The sequence below is a fragment of the Peromyscus eremicus genome, chromosome 20, assembly GCF_949786415.1.
Source record: "Peromyscus eremicus chromosome 20, PerEre_H2_v1, whole genome shotgun sequence".
NCBI lineage: Eukaryota > Metazoa > Chordata > Mammalia > Rodentia > Cricetidae > Peromyscus > Peromyscus eremicus.
In genome coordinates this window covers 22,789,278-22,806,436 of record NC_081436.1, presented here as the reverse complement: position 1 = coordinate 22,806,436, position 17,159 = coordinate 22,789,278, and the positions used below count along the sequence as shown (strand labels likewise).

Genomic DNA, 17,159 nt, shown 5'->3' with positions numbered 1-17,159 from the left:
AGAAAGGGCGCTTTGGCTTCCTGTTTCCACAAGCTATTGGGCTGCTGATGTGTGCCGGGGAGCCTGAAATGAAATAGTGATCATGCCTGTTTTAACCTGGCAGATGTACCTAGGGTCTGCCCTTTGTTGAACTAGGGCACCCATGGGGGAGCACCAGGCTGAGTGCCTCTTCTGGATGCGGTGGTGTAGGGACACTGCCTAAGTTGGGATCAGTCTCCCTTTTCAGGCTTTAGAATGTAGGTACAATGTGATGTAACGGGAAGTGAAAGTTAGGGAGGGACTGGCCTACCTCCCCATTGCTGTGTTGTGGGGTACCTGGGTAGGTCAGAGAATGGGCACCTTGTTGGGTGCCATTTCACTCATGAATAGTGAAAAAGAAGCTTTTACACTTATGTGAGTGCTCAACAGAGGCCAATAGTCAGGGGCAGGAAGAGGGGAAGGCCTTCAGAGGGCAGCATGTGTGTGAGCTCTTGACGTTGGGTGTTCCCCGCACATCCACGCCTTCTCTGTCCCATGTGGATTTTTTTTATAGTATTCTGTGACTGGTCCTGTCTCACTATCTGGGCTCAGCCTTCACGTCACCTTCTGCTGGACGATTGCTATCTCTTCCCCAAGCAGTGGACGCACTATCTGCTAAACCTCCTTGTTGGCTGATCTTCTCCTGCAGTGATCCCATTTGTCAGCTTGAGTACTTGGGGGTCTCTACAGCAGTTGCATACTTGGTCTTGGGGGGACCCTAGAATGTGAGTTCTCCCCTAGGCCAGGAATATTTGGTTCTCACTGTTTTCTCAGGACCTGGAATAGTGCCCTAATTTGTTCACTATGAATGAATGAGATCATGAATGAATGAGTGAGTGAATGAATGAATGAATGAGAGTGAATGAGTGAATGCCGATACTGCATAGAGGAAGGCTGGGAAGAAGACTGGTTCTCCTTGGCTTTGCAGCAGGAGAGTCTATGTGCTGGTTGGAGGCTGGCTGTTCCCTTGTCCTGTCCAGACCCCGAGAGGTGGCTCCAGCCCTGACTTGGCTGTGATGAGGGGAGATGGGGGCACAGTGCTGTGGACGTGCCTGGGCCTCAGCATTAAAGAGGGCCAGTGTGTGGCTGGCCTCCCTGGAAGAGGATTTCCAAATATGAGAGGAGCAAGAGAACCTTAGGGACAAGAACTAGCTAGCAAGGCTGGGTGACTCCTAAGTTCCGAGTCTCATGCTCTCAGGGCAGGTGGCCTTGACTTACAGGCCTCACTGGAGAGAGGATGACCATACTCCAGGCTGGTAAATTCCAGGCTTGGGAAGAGAGCCCAGCCAAGGTTATCCCAGGTCTACAGACCCCATAGAGGGAGTCAGGGTCAGACTTCAACTCAAAAGACCTGGCTCAGAGCAGGCTGCAGAGTAGCGGGTAAGGAGGGCTTGCAAAGAAGTAGGTCTTTCCTGGGCCTCAGACAGATGGGCTCAGACCAGACCCCAGTTCAGGATCTGGTGAGCCAGGCCTGGCCATAGACAAGAGCAACAGGCACCCAATGGGGAATTCTCCATGTCCTCTTGGCTTGTTTTCCCACCAACTTGTTGTCTGGAGGCTTCACATCACACCTCCAGCCCCTGGCCAGACACTCTGAACAAGCTCATGAGTCATACAGGCTGGGCAGAGCAGGACACTTCCTAGATGGAACACACAAGTGGGTGTTGCGCCCTCTGGGGACCTCAGTCCAAGCTGTTACTATGCAGACAGGGCCTGAAGCCTAGAGAGGGAAAAGACAGAGTCACACAGCCAGGTTCCTTCCTGGCTGTAGAGGTCTCAGAGCATGGGCATTATCACAAACATTTGTCTGCCACTTCTAGGGTCAGGCCCTTCTCTTTTCCTTGGTCTTGACTCTAGGAGGATCAGGGAGTTAAATGTGTACTGGGACTTAGGATGTTGGGCTGAGAAGAGAGGATTTGTGGGATGTCTAAGGATGCAACTTTGTTCTGGACCTGAAATGTCAAGACTGCTGGATGCCTCCTGGATCACGGGCTGAGGCAGGAGTTAATTTGTGACAGAGCCTCCCTCCACTGCCATGCAGGTGGGGGCCGCAGCAATGGAGTCTGGACTTCAGGGTCAAACTCTGCTTCTGCCACCTGCTAGTCATGTGGCTTCAGCAACTTCGTACCTCAGTTTCCCTACTGCAGAGTTGTTTTGGGAATGACCCAAATTAGAACATGTGGAATATTAGGACAGTGTCTGACCCCACAAAGGAGTGAACCATTGTGTGACACCATGTATGTTCCACCAGCCTGGGAAGTTCCTGGTGTGTGTGTGTGTGTGTGTGTGTGTGTGTGTGTGTGTGTGTGTGTGTGTTTGTTCATTTATTGGGAAGGCACTGGAATGGCACCTGGAATCATGGGTATGAGTGAGCTCACCTCAGTCTGGTGCCACAGATGATGGATGGCAGCCCTTAATAAATGAGCCCTGAGTGGCAGGATGAGCCTGAATCTGATCCTGGAGAAAGATAGCTGATATTCGTAGGGTACTTAGTACACCCTGGACACTGTGCTCAGCAGGGCCAATTCAGTTACCTTCCAGCATCCTGTGGGGGAAGCATATTATCCTTATTTGCTGGTTTGTCTGAATGTGTACATGTGCCAGTGATACGTGTGTGCATGTGTGTAGAGTCCAGAGGCCAATGTTTGGGGGGTCTTCCTTGATTGCACTCCACTTTATTTTTTGAGACAGGGTCTCTCACTGAAACTAGAACTGACCGGTATGGTCAGACTGGCTGACCAGCAGGCTCCAGGAGCCCCTCATGTCTTTGCCTCCCTAGCGCTGGGTTATAGGCACATATCACCATGACCAATTTTTACGTGGGTGCTGGGGATCTGAACTCAGGTCCTTATGTAAGGCAAGCACTTGATCAACTAAGGCTGGCAGTAGCAGAGTCCTGAGAACCGCAGGAGAGAGGCTCGGCCACACTGCGGTGGAGGGAGGGTTGGGAGTGGGCAAGAGTGGGAACAGGGCTGGGCTGTCATGTTATTGGCTGGACATCTGAACCAGTGTCTGGGTGCAGGCTGGCCGCTAGTACAGCTGCCCTGGGGTTTCTGAGTTCATGGAGTAGGACTGGCAGGAGGGTCTTCAGTAATGACAAGCGGTCATCAACTACCAGACAGGGGTGAGCTCATCACCCATCAATGCTAGCTGCACCGACCCCAGAGTCCCAGATCTCCCGAGTCTCTCCATCCATCACTTGTGGACCCAGGGACACCACCTCCCTCCCATCTGGGTTGATGTCCACAGTGAACTGGAAACCTCTAAGAATTGTGACTTTAAGATGTCTGTAGGTTTGCAGCAGTAATTAAATCCAAAAAAAGAACAGATTGAAACAGAAACTGCAATACACTCATCCACCAGAGAACTCAAATCCAGAGCATGTAAAGAATGACTATACACCAATAAGAACGCCAAAGAGGATCTAATTAAAAATGGTCCAAAAGACCTTACCAGAGACCTCTCAAGGGGCTGCCGGAGTGGCGGGCGAGTATTTGAAGAGGTCCTTCTCCTTCCAGGTCTTAAGAGAGCTGTAATTGAAATGGCAGTGAGGTACCATGGCACCCCACCAGGATGGTTTAAATGAGGACCATTATTGCCACAGACACAGGGCAAGCGATGGATGTTCAGTCGTGTTCAGGGAGGTCTCAGGGGACCTTCAGGGTGGTTTCAGGATCCATTGTGGAAGGCTGGACAGACCCAACGCTAAACACACCCTCGGCTTGCCAGGCGGTACCCTGGGGCTTTGCTCAGAAGAAAGGTTTGCTGGATAGGGCCGATGGTGTAGCTCCATTGGCGGAGCGTTCTCTTAGCGTTCACGGGGCTCCCGAGTTCAGCCTTCAACACTGTCAAGTTAGAAAAGACAATTACAGCCGATGAGCTTCTGCGGGCAGTGGTGGCTCACCCATGCAATTCCCGTGTTCAGGATGCTTTTGTCAGGAAGACCTTAGGAAGTCAGCTTTGGTTAAAAAAAAAAACAAATACCATCCCCCCAACACCCCTCAGATGCACACACACACACACACACACACACACACACACACACACACACACAGAAAAGAAGGGTGGCTCATGCCCACTGAAGCATGTGTACAAGAGCAGTTCTGAGTCATAAGGGCCCCATACCCAGAAATGACCTAAATTGACAGTTGGTTAAGTAATAAAGTCATAGCAGTATGCTCGCTCACGCGGTGAACTCACTCATAGGTATGAGTCCCAAGGAGTGGCTGGTTAACTCTGCTAATGATGTTTTTTAGCAGCAGAAACTTGGCCTCCCATCCTGTTCAGCTTTATAACATATTGAACTAATTTCAGATTTCTGGCTTCATCTTTCAGTCTGGCCTATTCGATCACAAAGAATTTTGCGTGCGGTATGTGATGGGCGTGGGGATGTCAAGGTTGATTTATTGTTTAACGTGTAAGCAGTCTTCCCAGAATCATGTGTGGTACGGTCCGGCCTTTCTGCAGGGGACGAAGTGATCTCTTTATTGGAAGCAGGTGGTCGTGAGCCTTTGCAGGGTTGGTTGTGATGTTTTGGTTGTTAAAGAATGCTGATGAGTTGTCTTCCTCAGGGGTGGTGCAGTTGACACTCTCACCAACAGTGCGGATGCCTGTTTACACTCACGCTTCCCACACTTGGTTACAAAACCTTGAGGTGGCCCATTCATATGAGAGGAGGCAATTTCTGTGTGATTTCTGTTGGCTGTTTTCTGTTCGTTGGTTTTTGCTTTTGTTTTATGAGACATGGCCTCTCTGTGTATCCTTGGTTGTCCTGGAACTTGCTATGTGGACCGACCATCCTGGCCTTAAACTTACATAAATCCTCCTGCCTCTGCCTCCTGGGCACCAAGATCAAAGACATGCACCACCACCACCCTAAACTTGCTTGTTTTTTTCTTTCTTTCTTTTTTTTGGGGTATTACATTAAATTAATATTTTTTGATGTAGCATTTCCAGACAGGTGTACTGGTGTGCACCTAGGCTCCCAGCGCTCAGGAGGTAGCAGTCATAGGACCTAGAGTGTAAGGTCATTGCTAGCTATGTATAAAGTTCAAGGACAGCCTGGGCTACATGAGACCTGTCTTGAGCAACCAGCCAACCAAGCAAACAAATAAAAGAAGGGAAAGCATATTATTATTCAGTTCAGGCTGACCATGAACTCAACACGTATCCTAGGCTAGCCCCAAACTCACAATCCACCTGCCTCAGTCTCCTGAGTGCTGGCTTCTGTTTACCTTGAGACACGGGTCTGTCTCTCTGTGTTGTGGTCTCCATTAAGACCCCCGTTCTGTGAAGTACCACACTGGCTCATCACTGGTCTCAGGGTCCTCTCTCGTAAGGCTAGTTTCCATTTACATTTTCCCTTTTAAACCCTGTCTGGATGAGAGACGGTTTCTCCTTGATCCGTCTATCTGGGTGCCGTAGACAGAATCACAATGGGATTTCATTTGTGGTTGTGTGGTGGGCAGAGCTTATGATCAAGTGTCACCGCTGAGGTAATCCATGTCCAGGGAGAGAAGAGACCGGTCCAGGGCTGCACACCCCCTCACCCGCTGGCCAGCAGAATCCAGTGGCTGCTGACTGAGTACTTGCTTTGATCTGTCCAAACAGTGTGGCCTGGGCCAGCCAGGGAGCTGGGTAGAGTCTGTCCCAGGTCATGGTGTACCTCAGGGAACCCTGGCTTAGCTCTGTGGAGGGGAGGCTCCTCCAGGAAAGGTTCTTCAGAGGTGAGAACCACGAAAAGGGACGGCAATAGACCTGCAGAGACTTTGGCGGCCTTTCTTTGCCTGGTACACCTGGCGGCGACCCTCCCCTGCCCTTCTTTGACTGCTCTTTTCTACGGCAGACAAGGGGATGTGGCCCTGCCCCCTTATTACCAGCCGGAGGAGGACGACGAGATGCCCTTTATCTGCTCCCTGTCGGGCGACAATGGCATCATGGGCTGCCACGAGATCCCCCCGCTGAAGGAGCAGGGCCGAGAATGCTGCCTGTCTAAAGATGATGTGTACGACTTTGGGACGGGGCGCCAAGACCTCAATGCCAGTGGCCTCTGCGTCAACTGGAACCGTTACTACAACGTCTGCCGCACGGGCAACGCCAACCCTCACAAGGGCGCCATCAACTTCGACAACATCGGCTATGCCTGGATTGTGATCTTCCAGGTGAGAGCATACAGGCCCAGGACTGGCCGGCCAGCAGCGGGTGGCGTGGCTGGCAACCTCACCCAGCAGGTAAAGTCTTGAGCTGGACTTGGTCACCCACTCCTTGAGATCTGTCCCACATGCTGGCTGGTAGAGGCTCCATCCTGCTCACTTTGCAAGTAGAAAACCCAAGGTTCGAAGGAAGAAAAAAACACGCCTGCTGGGCAAGGAGTCTGTGGGGGCTAAATAGCACATCAAGATTTCAATCCACGTGGGCTCCCCTCAAAGCCTTTGCTCCTTACAGATGCCCAGGTGGGCTGAGTCACAGAGGGCAGGGGCAGGGCGTGGCTCTATTGGCAGCAAGGCCCCACTGGGGTAAGGAAGGTCATTCCTAGAGGAGTGACAGCTGGGACCAGGCCCGGGTGGAGCCTGACTGACTGGCTTGTGTAGAAAATGCTTTCATCCTGTGACCATTGCGCCCATGACGCCACCTTGTGCAGACCATTGTGGCTCCTGTACCAACTCCATCTCTACACTCTTGAGGAGACCAGGCAGGATTCTGGTAATTGGGGCTGTAGGACACTGGGGGTCTTGCCTGGCCTCTCTGTGCCTCAGTTTTCTCCTCTTCATACTGAGTGTGCTCTTCATATTGGGGATATTGTGCTAGCAGACTCCTTGGTTGCCAGCAATAAGCCAGGGCTGTGAGCGGGGAAGTCACCCCTGTGCAGTGAGACTCTGCTGTCCTCAAAAGGAAGAAGGGAAGGAGGGGCAGAGGAGGCCAGGGGACCCCCACTCTACTCCGGGAAGGGCCGCATCAGAGATCCAGAGCTGGGAGGCAGCTGAACTCGGGCCCAAGCACTGTGTTTCGGGTCTCTTGCTTGGTCAGCCCAGAGGGTGGAGGCTGCTCAGGAAAGGTGAGGCGGAGCTAGGGAGGCCCCAGTGCTCAGCCTGTCTTTCCCCAGGTGGCTCCTAGGCTCTAGACGGCATTGTGGGGAGCAAGGAGGGGAATGGTCAGCTGACCCACACCTCCGCTCTGCTGGGGGCCTTGTCATCCGTGTACTGAAGGAGTTAGTGAGCGCAAGTCCAAGGCTTTCTGCTTCCCCAGCTTGGGTGCCCACCCGCCAGTGGTGGGCCTTTGAGCAAGAGAGGACAGGAGTCCCTGCTCCCCTCCTGCCTGGCAGTGTGATGTTGTGACATCAGCGCCTCTTTGAACCTTGGTTTCCTTACCCATGCTGCCCCCTACCCCAGCCTCTGTTGGGGTGTGTCTTGAGTCCTGGTGCACAGGAGGGCCCAGTGTCTTAGATTCGGCCCTGTCCTCATGCCTGCTGCAGGTGATCACTCTGGAAGGCTGGGTGGAGATCATGTACTACGTGATGGATGCGCATTCTTTCTACAACTTCATCTACTTCATCCTGCTCATCATAGTAAGTATCAGGGCAAGTTCGGGACCACGGACCATGGCACTCAGTCCGGATGGGGAGGGAGGGGAAGGATGGGCAGTCCCTAGGGGAGCCTCCTGGGTTAGGGGAGCCTGGCAAGATAGGAGGCAGCCAGAGGAGTGGGCAATCCATCTCCAAGGAGGGGATATTTTAAACGCAGTCAACCAGCCAGTGATTGAAGGGCCTCATTAGGGCTGTGGCTGGGTGCATCCATCACAGCCCCTTGTCTCACTTCTCACCTCCGCCCCAATCTCCAGGGATACAGTCTTTCATGGCCTTAGCTGGGGGTATAGTTCCAGAATGGAGCTTCCTAGGGGTTCCATCTGGTCCCCATTTTTCCTGGGGCAGACAAGATGCTCTAACTGGCTGCACTGGGATTGTTCTTGAGCAAGATATAGGGTAGGAGGTTGGCCTTGGTGGTGGCCTGGTGGAGCTCTGGGAAAGTCTTTGAACTCTGGATTCTCTGCAGCTCTGTCTGTGGTCAGGTGATGGAGACAGGGGTCTCCACCCTTATAGGCCAGCATTTCCTGTCCCCACTTTCCAGTGTCCACTTTGTCCTGGCTGCCTGTGGCTTCTGTCTCAGCATAATCCACGGAGGTCAGGCCTCTGGGAGAGCTGTGTTCACTCCCCAGCATGAAGGCTGGGTTCTCTAGCTTCCTGGTGGTGAGTGAAGGCAAGCTTGACTCCTGTGAGTAACACCCTGACTGAGGAGTCAGGACAGATTGGCTGCTGGCCTGAGACACACCTGCTGTGATGTATCTTCAGCAATTTCCTGGGGAGCCTGGGGCCTTGGATTGAGGAGAAACCCTGGGGAAAAAAAGAAGGGCCCAGATTTCATTCTGCACCACTGGCTATTCATCAACTTACTTTCAACAGAACATCCAGGAAGATGAGCTGAGTTCTGGGGACAGAGCAGGGATCCAGGCCCTGCCCTGCTCCAAGGAGCTCACAGTCTGGGAAAGAAGGGCAGGCAGGTGACAATGACATCGAGATCATTAAGTATCATGATAGAAAGAAGCCCATAGAGGCTGGAGTGGTCACTTGGAGGAGGACAGGGATGTGGGTGACTTCCTGGAGGAAGACAGGAAGCTCTGTCCTCTCCCACAGGAAGCCATTTAGTCAGTGTGACTTGAGGCAGGCTCTTCGTGGGTTCCATGAAGTGGGACAGTGACAACACTGAGTTCCCACGTGATGGGGAGGATTAGCAGGGATGCAACCCGGAGCCTGTATACCCTTGGTATCCAGTAAGTGGTCAGTAAATGTGCCCTGATGTTATTGGGGTCACTTGAGTCCCAAGTATCCCTGTCTCAGGACAGAAGATGATATCAGCAGGCTGGTGGGGGTCTTCAGTCTTCACATATAGCCCCCAGCACCCCTCTGGTTAGGAAAGTCCTGTACCCACTTTGCTCTAGTCCCTCGACTTTACATATGGGGAACAGAGAGGATGAGGGTTGCCTGGGTCATCCAGGGCAACCACTGCTGAGCAAAGACTAGGTAGGAGCCTGCCAGGGGTGACCGTACAGAGGGCAGAGTGTAATCTCTCTGGTTCCTGTGTCCCTAACCAATCCGGGGCAGAGTAGATCTTTGGGAAATGTTATAGATAAGATAATGGAGGCAGAGGACTGCTGGCCATCTTTTTGTCTAAGAGGTAGTCTGTTTCCCAGGGTCCTCTGGGCCAGGAAGCTCTGTACGCCTTTAGCTCTTCAGTTGTATGTAATAGGGGAGAGGAAAGCAGGATGAAGTAGTGACTGGGGCAGCCATCTGCATGTACCTGTTGGTGATGTCCCAGAAGGATGGAGGCCACCTCTCTCCTGCCAGGCCAGAGGAGCTCATTCGGGGTTAGTGAGTACCAGATTAGACGGCTGGTATTGGAATAGTTAGATGGGATATAGAGAGGCTACCCAGCTCCATCTCCCCCTCCAAGCACACAGCCGAAGTCCAGGCCAGTGAGTAGGACTCAGGACCCTTTGACTTGAAGGGGTGTGGCTTTCCTCTTGGCTTCAGCATCTCTGTCCTACGTGGGTGGGTCGTGAGGCCAGGCCTTGGTCCTGATGGGGCCTGGGCTTGGATGCAGTCCTAGCCTGACCTGGGAAGTCACCTAGGTGGTGCCTTTTCCTGCAAGGACTCAGTGATCTTTTCCTGTCCCATCTGTGTCTGTGTTTCTGTCTCCCTGGGCCCCTCCACCTTCCCTGAACCTCTGTCTGTCTATTTCCACCCCTGACTCTGTGTTTCCCATGTGTCCCTGCTCTCTCCATCTCTTCCTCCTTCTCTCTGTCTTCCCTACCTCTCCTCTCTTCTCCTCTTCTTTCTCGTCTCTCTTCTCCCCCTCCCATTCTCCTTCCTTCCCCCTTTCTGTCTTTGACTCTCTGTCCCCTGGCTGTCCCTGTCTTGCTGTCTCTCTGCTCTGACTTCTGTCCTCTCTTCTGTGTCTCTGGTTTGTCCCCCTCCCCTCTTCCCCATTTCTCTGGCCTTCCTCTCTGTCTCCTGCTCTTGCTAACTCTTTCTCCATCTCTCTGCCCCCTTTTTCCTGGGCCCTCCTGCTGGCTCCACCTCTCTCTCTACTTCCCTGGCCCCACTGTCCCCTCCGTCCCTGTTCCTGTCCTTTCCTCCTGTTGGTCACAGGTGGGCTCCTTCTTCATGATCAACCTGTGCCTCGTTGTCATAGCGACCCAGTTCTCGGAGACCAAGCAGCGGGAGCACCGGCTGATGCTGGAGCAGCGCCAGCGCTACCTGTCCTCCAGCACGGTGGCCAGTTACGCCGAGCCTGGCGACTGCTATGAGGAGATCTTCCAATATGTCTGTCACATCCTTCGCAAGGCCAAGCGCCGTGCCTTGGGCCTCTACCAGGCCCTGCAGAACCAGCGCCAGGCCGCGGGCCCGGGGACACCGGCCCCTGCTAAGCCTGGGCCCCACGCCAAGGAGCCCAGCCACTGCAGTAAGTGGCCTTGCCCCTGAAGCTCACGTGGCATTACCTGGGGTCTCAGAACGGCAATATTGCAAGTGGGTCACGCCTGCTGGAACAAGAGGTGTCGGTATCAGATGTGGGATCCAGGGATTCATTCCAGGCTCTGGTGTTTCCCTTATGGCTTATCCAGGACTCATCTGCTCAGCTCACTCCTTGCCTTAGTCCTTGTCCAGCCTGTGTGGGTTAGCCCTCTCCCTGGAGAAATCCTTCCAAGTTCTGTAGGCAAACACGGGTACCACTCCCTTGAACCTACACGTGAAAGTCAAGCGCACAGTGAATCGTTCACAGCCTTGCAAGTCTAGACTCCCTCCCTGTAACCTCCCACACCATCTCCCACCGTGGCCCCCATGACTGTTCCCTGCTCACCAGCACACCCGAGTAAGGACATCAGGCCCCTGGCACATGGGCGGTGCATGTCATTGTATATTGGGATGGACCCTCATCCCCATACTCCACTCCTGCCTCGTGCTTGAGTGGCACTAGACTGTTCGTGTAAGTTTGGTGTTTAGCTTAGAAGGATACTCTCTGGGTATGTAGTGTAGTTGCTAATGTGCTTGCTGAGCAGGTGTGAAAACTCTAGGTTCAAGCCCCACGCGGCATGGTGGTAATGCTGGTGCTCTGGACATAGAACAGGAGGATCAGAAGTTCGAGGGCATCCTTAACTTTGTGAGTAAGTTCATAGTGAGTTCAAGATCAAGTTGGGCTACAGGAGACCCTGTTGCAAGGAGAGATGGGGGAGAGAGAGAGAGAGAGAGAGAGAGAGAGAGAGAGAGAGAGAGAGAGAGAGAGAGAGAGAGATTTACTCCTTAGTCTGTTTCTTTTAAGAAAGAAGGGGACAGACTAAAAATAGTGTCTCCAGTTTTCAGAAGGGAAAACCAAGGCCCAAGAAGATGAGGGAGTCACTTAAGTGGCCTGGTATGTCAATGAAAGGTTCAGTCAGATGGAGTGTCAGAGGTGCTGGGCCTTGCCGAGTGTCTGTCTCTAGCTGCAAATGCACCCAACCCTAAGTGGAGGCTGCCCAGGCTACCAGGGGACTCCAGGTTTGGTCTACTCTCCCCCAGTTGGTGCTGAGAAGTTGATGGGCCCTGGGACTGTTCCTTGGAGCAGTTGTGGAGCATGGCATGTCCTGTTCCCCTCATGAACTTGAACACCACGGGTTGACCCATCTCTTCTCCAGAGCAGGGCTCAAAGGGATCTGCTAGTTTGTGCCTGTGAGTGACAATTACTGCCTGAGGCCCTGCCTGGGGAACTCCATGTTCTGAGCTCTCTTACCCTGCCAGTTAGAGACCGGCAGAGACCGGACAGTTGCCCACTGTCCTAAGACACTAGCCACCTAGATGTGGTTCCAGGTGGCCTGTGGGCTGGCCTAGCAAGTGTAGAGGAGAGCTGGGGTCTGGGCAAGGCTAGCTCTCCCCTTTCTAGAGGTGTGAGTGTAAGGAGGGCTTCTTACTGTTTCCATCACCCTCACCCTGGAACTCTGTGGAGGGGAAGTTCTACACATTTTAGTCCCCCTCACTCCTCAGGCTTCCATACTTTCTTCTTTTCCTGTGTCTGGTGGTGATGTGGATGAGAAGAACTTTGGTACTCTGAGGCTGGAGTAAGATGGCTCAGGCATCTGGTTGCTTTGTAGTATTTGGAGGCTGGTGTAGAGAAGTCCAGGAATTCCTGCTTTTCTTCAAACCCTTTAGAGCTTTAAAAAAAATCTTATTCAAGCAAAATGTGTTTATGTTACTATAATATAGGAAAGCATAAAGAAGAAACCAGCCAGCTGTGGTGGAGCACGCCTTTAATCCCAGCACTCGGGAGGCAGAGGCAGGTGGATCTCTGAGTTTGAGGCCAGCCTGGTCCATGTAGTGAGTTCCAGGACGGTCAGGGCTACATGGAAAAAACAAACAAACAAACAAACAAACAAACATACATAATGAAAGAAATAAAAAAATAAAAAGAAGAAACCCAACCAGCTAGAGGGAAGTCTTCTGACAACCCTTTGAACAGGCTTCCAGATCCAAGGCCAGCCCAGGGGTTGAAAGCCTCAGACCCCATCTGTTGTGATCCCTCCTGCCCCTGCACCCATCTGGCCTGACTCTCGTATGGATGGAAGTCCTGGGAACTCCCAGAGCGAGAGCCTGCCTCTGTCTGGGGCTATCCTTCCTCCCTGAGAGCTTCACACTTGGGCAAAGTAGGGAATGCCAAAGCCACCATAGCTTCCTCTGAGGGGTGTCCACTCTGCACTCAGACCTGTGGTCCCCAGTTCCCCGTAACTGTGCCTGGGAAGGTCTGTTGAGTGACTGGCCCGAGGTCAAGGTCAAAGGTGACCAAGAATTAGCATGGACTGAGGTGCCAGGTGCTGTGGTGAGCCTGTCACGTGTTTAATGAAGACAATCATCTCACAGCTGTGTCAGATGGGTGCTCCCATCCCTGCTTCTGTACAGGGACAGAGCCTGGATGGAGACACATTGTTTTCCAAGAAGCACCAGGCCCGCCAGGCGGGGTCCGCTTGTTTCAGGCAGTGTCCCTTGGGGGAGGTGGGGACCTGGTTTGGACACTAATGCTGCCCTCTGTTTTTTTCAGAGCTGTGCCCACGACACAGTCCCCTGGACCCCACTCCCCACACTCTGGTGCAGCCCATCTCGGCTATTCTGACCTCTGACCCCAGCAGCTGCCCACGCTGCCAGCCTGAGGCAGGCAGGAGGCCCTCGGGCCTGGGCAGCTCGGACTCTGGCCAGGAAGGCTCCGGATCCGGGGGCTCTGCCGAGGCTGAGGCCAACGGGGACGGACCCCAGAGCAGTGAAGAGGGGACCTCCTCCGGCTTGGGGAAGGAGGAGGAGCAGGAGGAGGGTGCAGCCCGACTGTGTGGCGACGTGTGGAGAGAGACACGAGCCAAGCTGCGAGGCATCGTAGACAGCAAGTACTTCAACAGAGGCATCATGATGGCCATCCTGGTCAACACTGTCAGCATGGGCATCGAGCACCATGAACAGGCCAGCGAGGGCACAGGGTGGAGCTGGGGTGGGGCGTGGGGGAGAAGCAGGCCAATGCGGAGCATTGGGTTCAGGTTGGGCAGGGGGGGGAAGGGCACACCCAGTCCAGGCTGAGCCCACCCCCATGTCTGTCTTCTTGACCCTGGCTAGAGTAGTCTAACCCTTCCATATGGCTTCAAAGCCTTGCCCAAGGTAACACTCGGGGACAGATGCTCTTGGGTATCTGCAGAATGAATGGATGATGAGTGCGGCTCAGGACAGGACCTCATGAGGTTGGGACTCCACTCAGGGGCTGCCCACTTCTTTTCCTCCTAAGCTGCCCGGAAGTCTGCACTCCATAGGGCACTCCTGGGCTAACAGCCTGTCTAATCCTGGCTCCATTTGGAGTAACCCTATTTCCTGGCTCCTGTCCACTAGCCCTTTTTGGAGGGTGTGGCTTCCTTGGCCTGCTCCTCAGCCTGGTAGGGCACCCCCCCCACTTGCCAGATGGCTATGCCAGGCCCACTGACTCGAGGTTCCTCAGATAGCCAACAACCTGGCTTGAACCCACCTACTGTGGCGAGATTGACACCCCAGCAGGAACTGGATTCTGAGTCCCCTTGGCCATGGTGTCACCGTCATTCTGCAAACAAACCCCTTCTCTGTGCCTAGAGGGGGCCACGCTCTTCATTTCCCTCCTCATTAGCTCACCAAGCACAGGCTTCATTCAATTTAGTTAAATGTGGCCCCTGGGGCTGCCACCGACACTCTGTTGGTACTGCCAGTTTACCAGCTATTCTGACTTAATTAGAAAGATCTTTGGGGAGGGCTGCGGGGTGAGATCTCTGCAGGGGGAAGCTGATGAGAGGAGAGGACTATACTTTGCCTCAGGGCCCCGGCCTGTCAGAAAGCAGAGACCCAGCTGGGTTTACACTCTTGAGGAAGGTGCTGTGGGAAGAGCTGCTATTGGGTGCCTGGCTCTGGTGTCTACACCCTGCTATACCAGAGTCGGAGCCGTCTCTGGCTTCCTGGAACCAGTTGGTGAGAGCCAATTTTCTCACACTTGGGAATTTAGCAAGCAGTTGTTAAATAGTAGCTGGTTTGAAATGGGTTATGGAGAAAGAATTTACACCATGGAAAGTGGCAGATGCTACAAGGCAAGGCTGTTTCCCACTGGTGGGTTTGTTTGGACCCCACTGGTCTTTGCCTTCTCGAAGAGTCTCCAAGACAACAGTCAAGGCAGCTTTCCTTTTACTTCCAGCCTGACCTCGGGCCAGTCATGGTTCCTGCATGAGTCTGCTCAGGGTCTTTTCTGGCTCATCTCTTGTCCCTGCCATATCCCACTTGAGTAGGCTTCCTTTCTTTAAAATATTGTTTTGAGCTGGGCAAGATAGTGCTTGCCTTTAATCCCAGCACTCGAGAGGCAGAGGCAGGTGGATCACTGAATTTGAGGCCATCTTGGTCTAAAGAGCTTGTTCGTGGACCGCCGGGGCTACTCAGAAACCCTGCCCCGAAAACACAACAACAAAACCCACTTGTTTTTTTATTATGTCTTTACCCATTGAGCTGACACCTCACTGGGCCCCTTGAGCAAACTTCCTAACTCTGCTGGAGCTTCTTCCATTGGCACAGCAGAAGTCACGTGGTGCTGCAGTCACCTCCTGCCTGGAGTCTCCACCTGCCTGAAAGACGCTCCTGACAAGTGTAGGGTCTACCCTGATCTCCCCACCTGCAACCTCAACTGAGAGACGTCTCCCTCCGAGGCATATCACTGGAAACTTAGTAAGCTCCAGGCCTCGAGAGAGCAGGGTGTCCCTGAGTCCTCACAAATATTTTCCAAGCGGGTGTCACAGCTTCCTGTTTTCACATTTGGAAGGCCACTGCTTGGGGGCCATATCCTTCATTTCGTGGTCTGGATTCCGACCCTGGTTCTTCTGCTGATAGACCAGGTGGCCGTGGGAAAGTCAATTGCTTACCTAGCTAGTGTCTCTATCTACAGATAAGTCAGACAGTCCCCCCACCCCATCCCCACACACACACACACACACACACACACACACACACACACACACACACACACACACACACACACACGGTGGTCGGGAAGTGGTTGTCTAGTAAGCATTCACGAGTCCATCATTACTAGCAGGTCTTTTGTCTGAGTCTTCTGCCCCCAGCCTGGGTGAGTTTACCATCCACTGTCTGGAGCCTCAAAAATTAATTAAAGAAGAAGCGAGGAGGAGGAAGCATTTTTAAACCATTCTTTTTAAAGCAGTACCAAGTGGCAGCCATTGTTCAGCTGGGAGCTGCGCAGGGCCCGCCGGTATTTTTGTTCCTCGCCCTGGGCTCTCAGACATCTCTCTGCGGGAAACTGATCCGCCCCCAGGTTTATTTTGAGCATCCCCCACTGAGGTGGCACCCACAGTGAGAGGTGGCCCAGGCATGCAGATGGCATGCAAGGAAAAAGGGGAGAGTGTCACAGGTCCTTTCCTCCTGCCTCCACTGGGCCCTGCACCCCACCCAGGCCTGCAGAAAACTCTGTACCACTTGCAAGGGGACAGGTGGTGAGGTCCTGGCTTGTCACCCCTGCCTCCCTAAATACAGGGAGCTCAGTACAGATGCTCATGGCCTTTAGCATAACCACTGCTGCTCAAATAATGTAATGGAGGGCCATCACCACGAACACTTTGCTGGTTCGGGCTCCATATGTCTGCGAATATTCCTTGTAGGGCTTGGCCTGGAAGGAAGTCCCAGGTAAAAGGATGTCAGCCAGTCATGGACCTGCATGTGTCTGATGAAGAGAGAGATAATGCCCAACAAGGGCAGGGTGTGTCTTGATGGAAGAGCACTTGCCTAGCATGTCTTGGGTTCAATTCCCAGCACCAAAAAAAAAAAAAAAAAGGAATCCCCAGGAATCTTGGGAGATTTGAAAAGTCTACACCCCTTGGGTAGTCTCTGGTTGAGTTGTGGGACCATAAGGAGAGTCAGGTCAACTTGGCTGCCAGGTTTCATCTTCACAGAAGCCCTGGAGGGCAAGCAGGGTATGTGTCTCATCTCTACTGGGAAGATGCAGGCAGATGGGGAAACTGAGGAAGGTGAACAGGCTGTCCACGTGACCTGACAAGCAGCTGGCAGGGCTGGCTCCGGGGTGCAGAGTGCGGAGAGCAGCTGTGAATGATCACAACAGAGGTGGGGCACAGTCAGGAAGACACTTGGAGTAGTCCCTGCCTTAGTGTCTCCCTGACTAGACCTGGGACTCCTCTCGAGCTGGCCAGGGCCACCCTGAAGCCTCATCTCGGCCTCGGTGAAGGCTGGTCAAGGCGGAGAGTGAAAAGCAGAGGCTTGTGTGGAATGGGCACCATGAGGGGGTCCCCCCAAGCTTAGGGATACCCCACTCTAGGATGTAGGATCATTTTGGTTCAGGCCTTCCCAGTAGTGGGTGACTCAGAGCTCATTGGGTATCTCCTGTCAAGTAACCCAGGCTTAGGGCGAGTCTGGGAAGAGGATTATGGGATGGTTTAGTGCCTGACGTTTTAACTCCTTGAGAACCTCATGAGAGAAAGAGGCACTAACGTGGGTCACAGCCCAGGAGGGCTTCCTGGCACTGAGGATGGATTTTGGAGGATGACCACGAATC

General features: G+C 53.2%; 1 protein-coding gene across 1 annotated transcript in view; it reads left to right on the top strand.

Annotated features, from left to right (window-relative positions):
- The window catches only part of Cacna1i (calcium voltage-gated channel subunit alpha1 I), a 104,172-nt gene that overhangs the window by 51,166 nt on the left and 35,847 nt on the right, over nucleotides 1-17,159 (top strand). Inside the window, exons 6-10 of the mRNA XM_059248005.1 lie at nucleotides 5,864-6,179; nucleotides 7,490-7,582; nucleotides 10,220-10,532; nucleotides 11,143-11,232; nucleotides 13,134-13,543. Of these exons, the coding sequence (XP_059103988.1) occupies nucleotides 5,864-6,179; nucleotides 7,490-7,582; nucleotides 10,220-10,532; nucleotides 11,143-11,232; nucleotides 13,134-13,543 (1,222 nt within the window). The remainder of the gene's footprint in view (nucleotides 1-5,863; nucleotides 6,180-7,489; nucleotides 7,583-10,219; nucleotides 10,533-11,142; nucleotides 11,233-13,133; nucleotides 13,544-17,159) is intronic.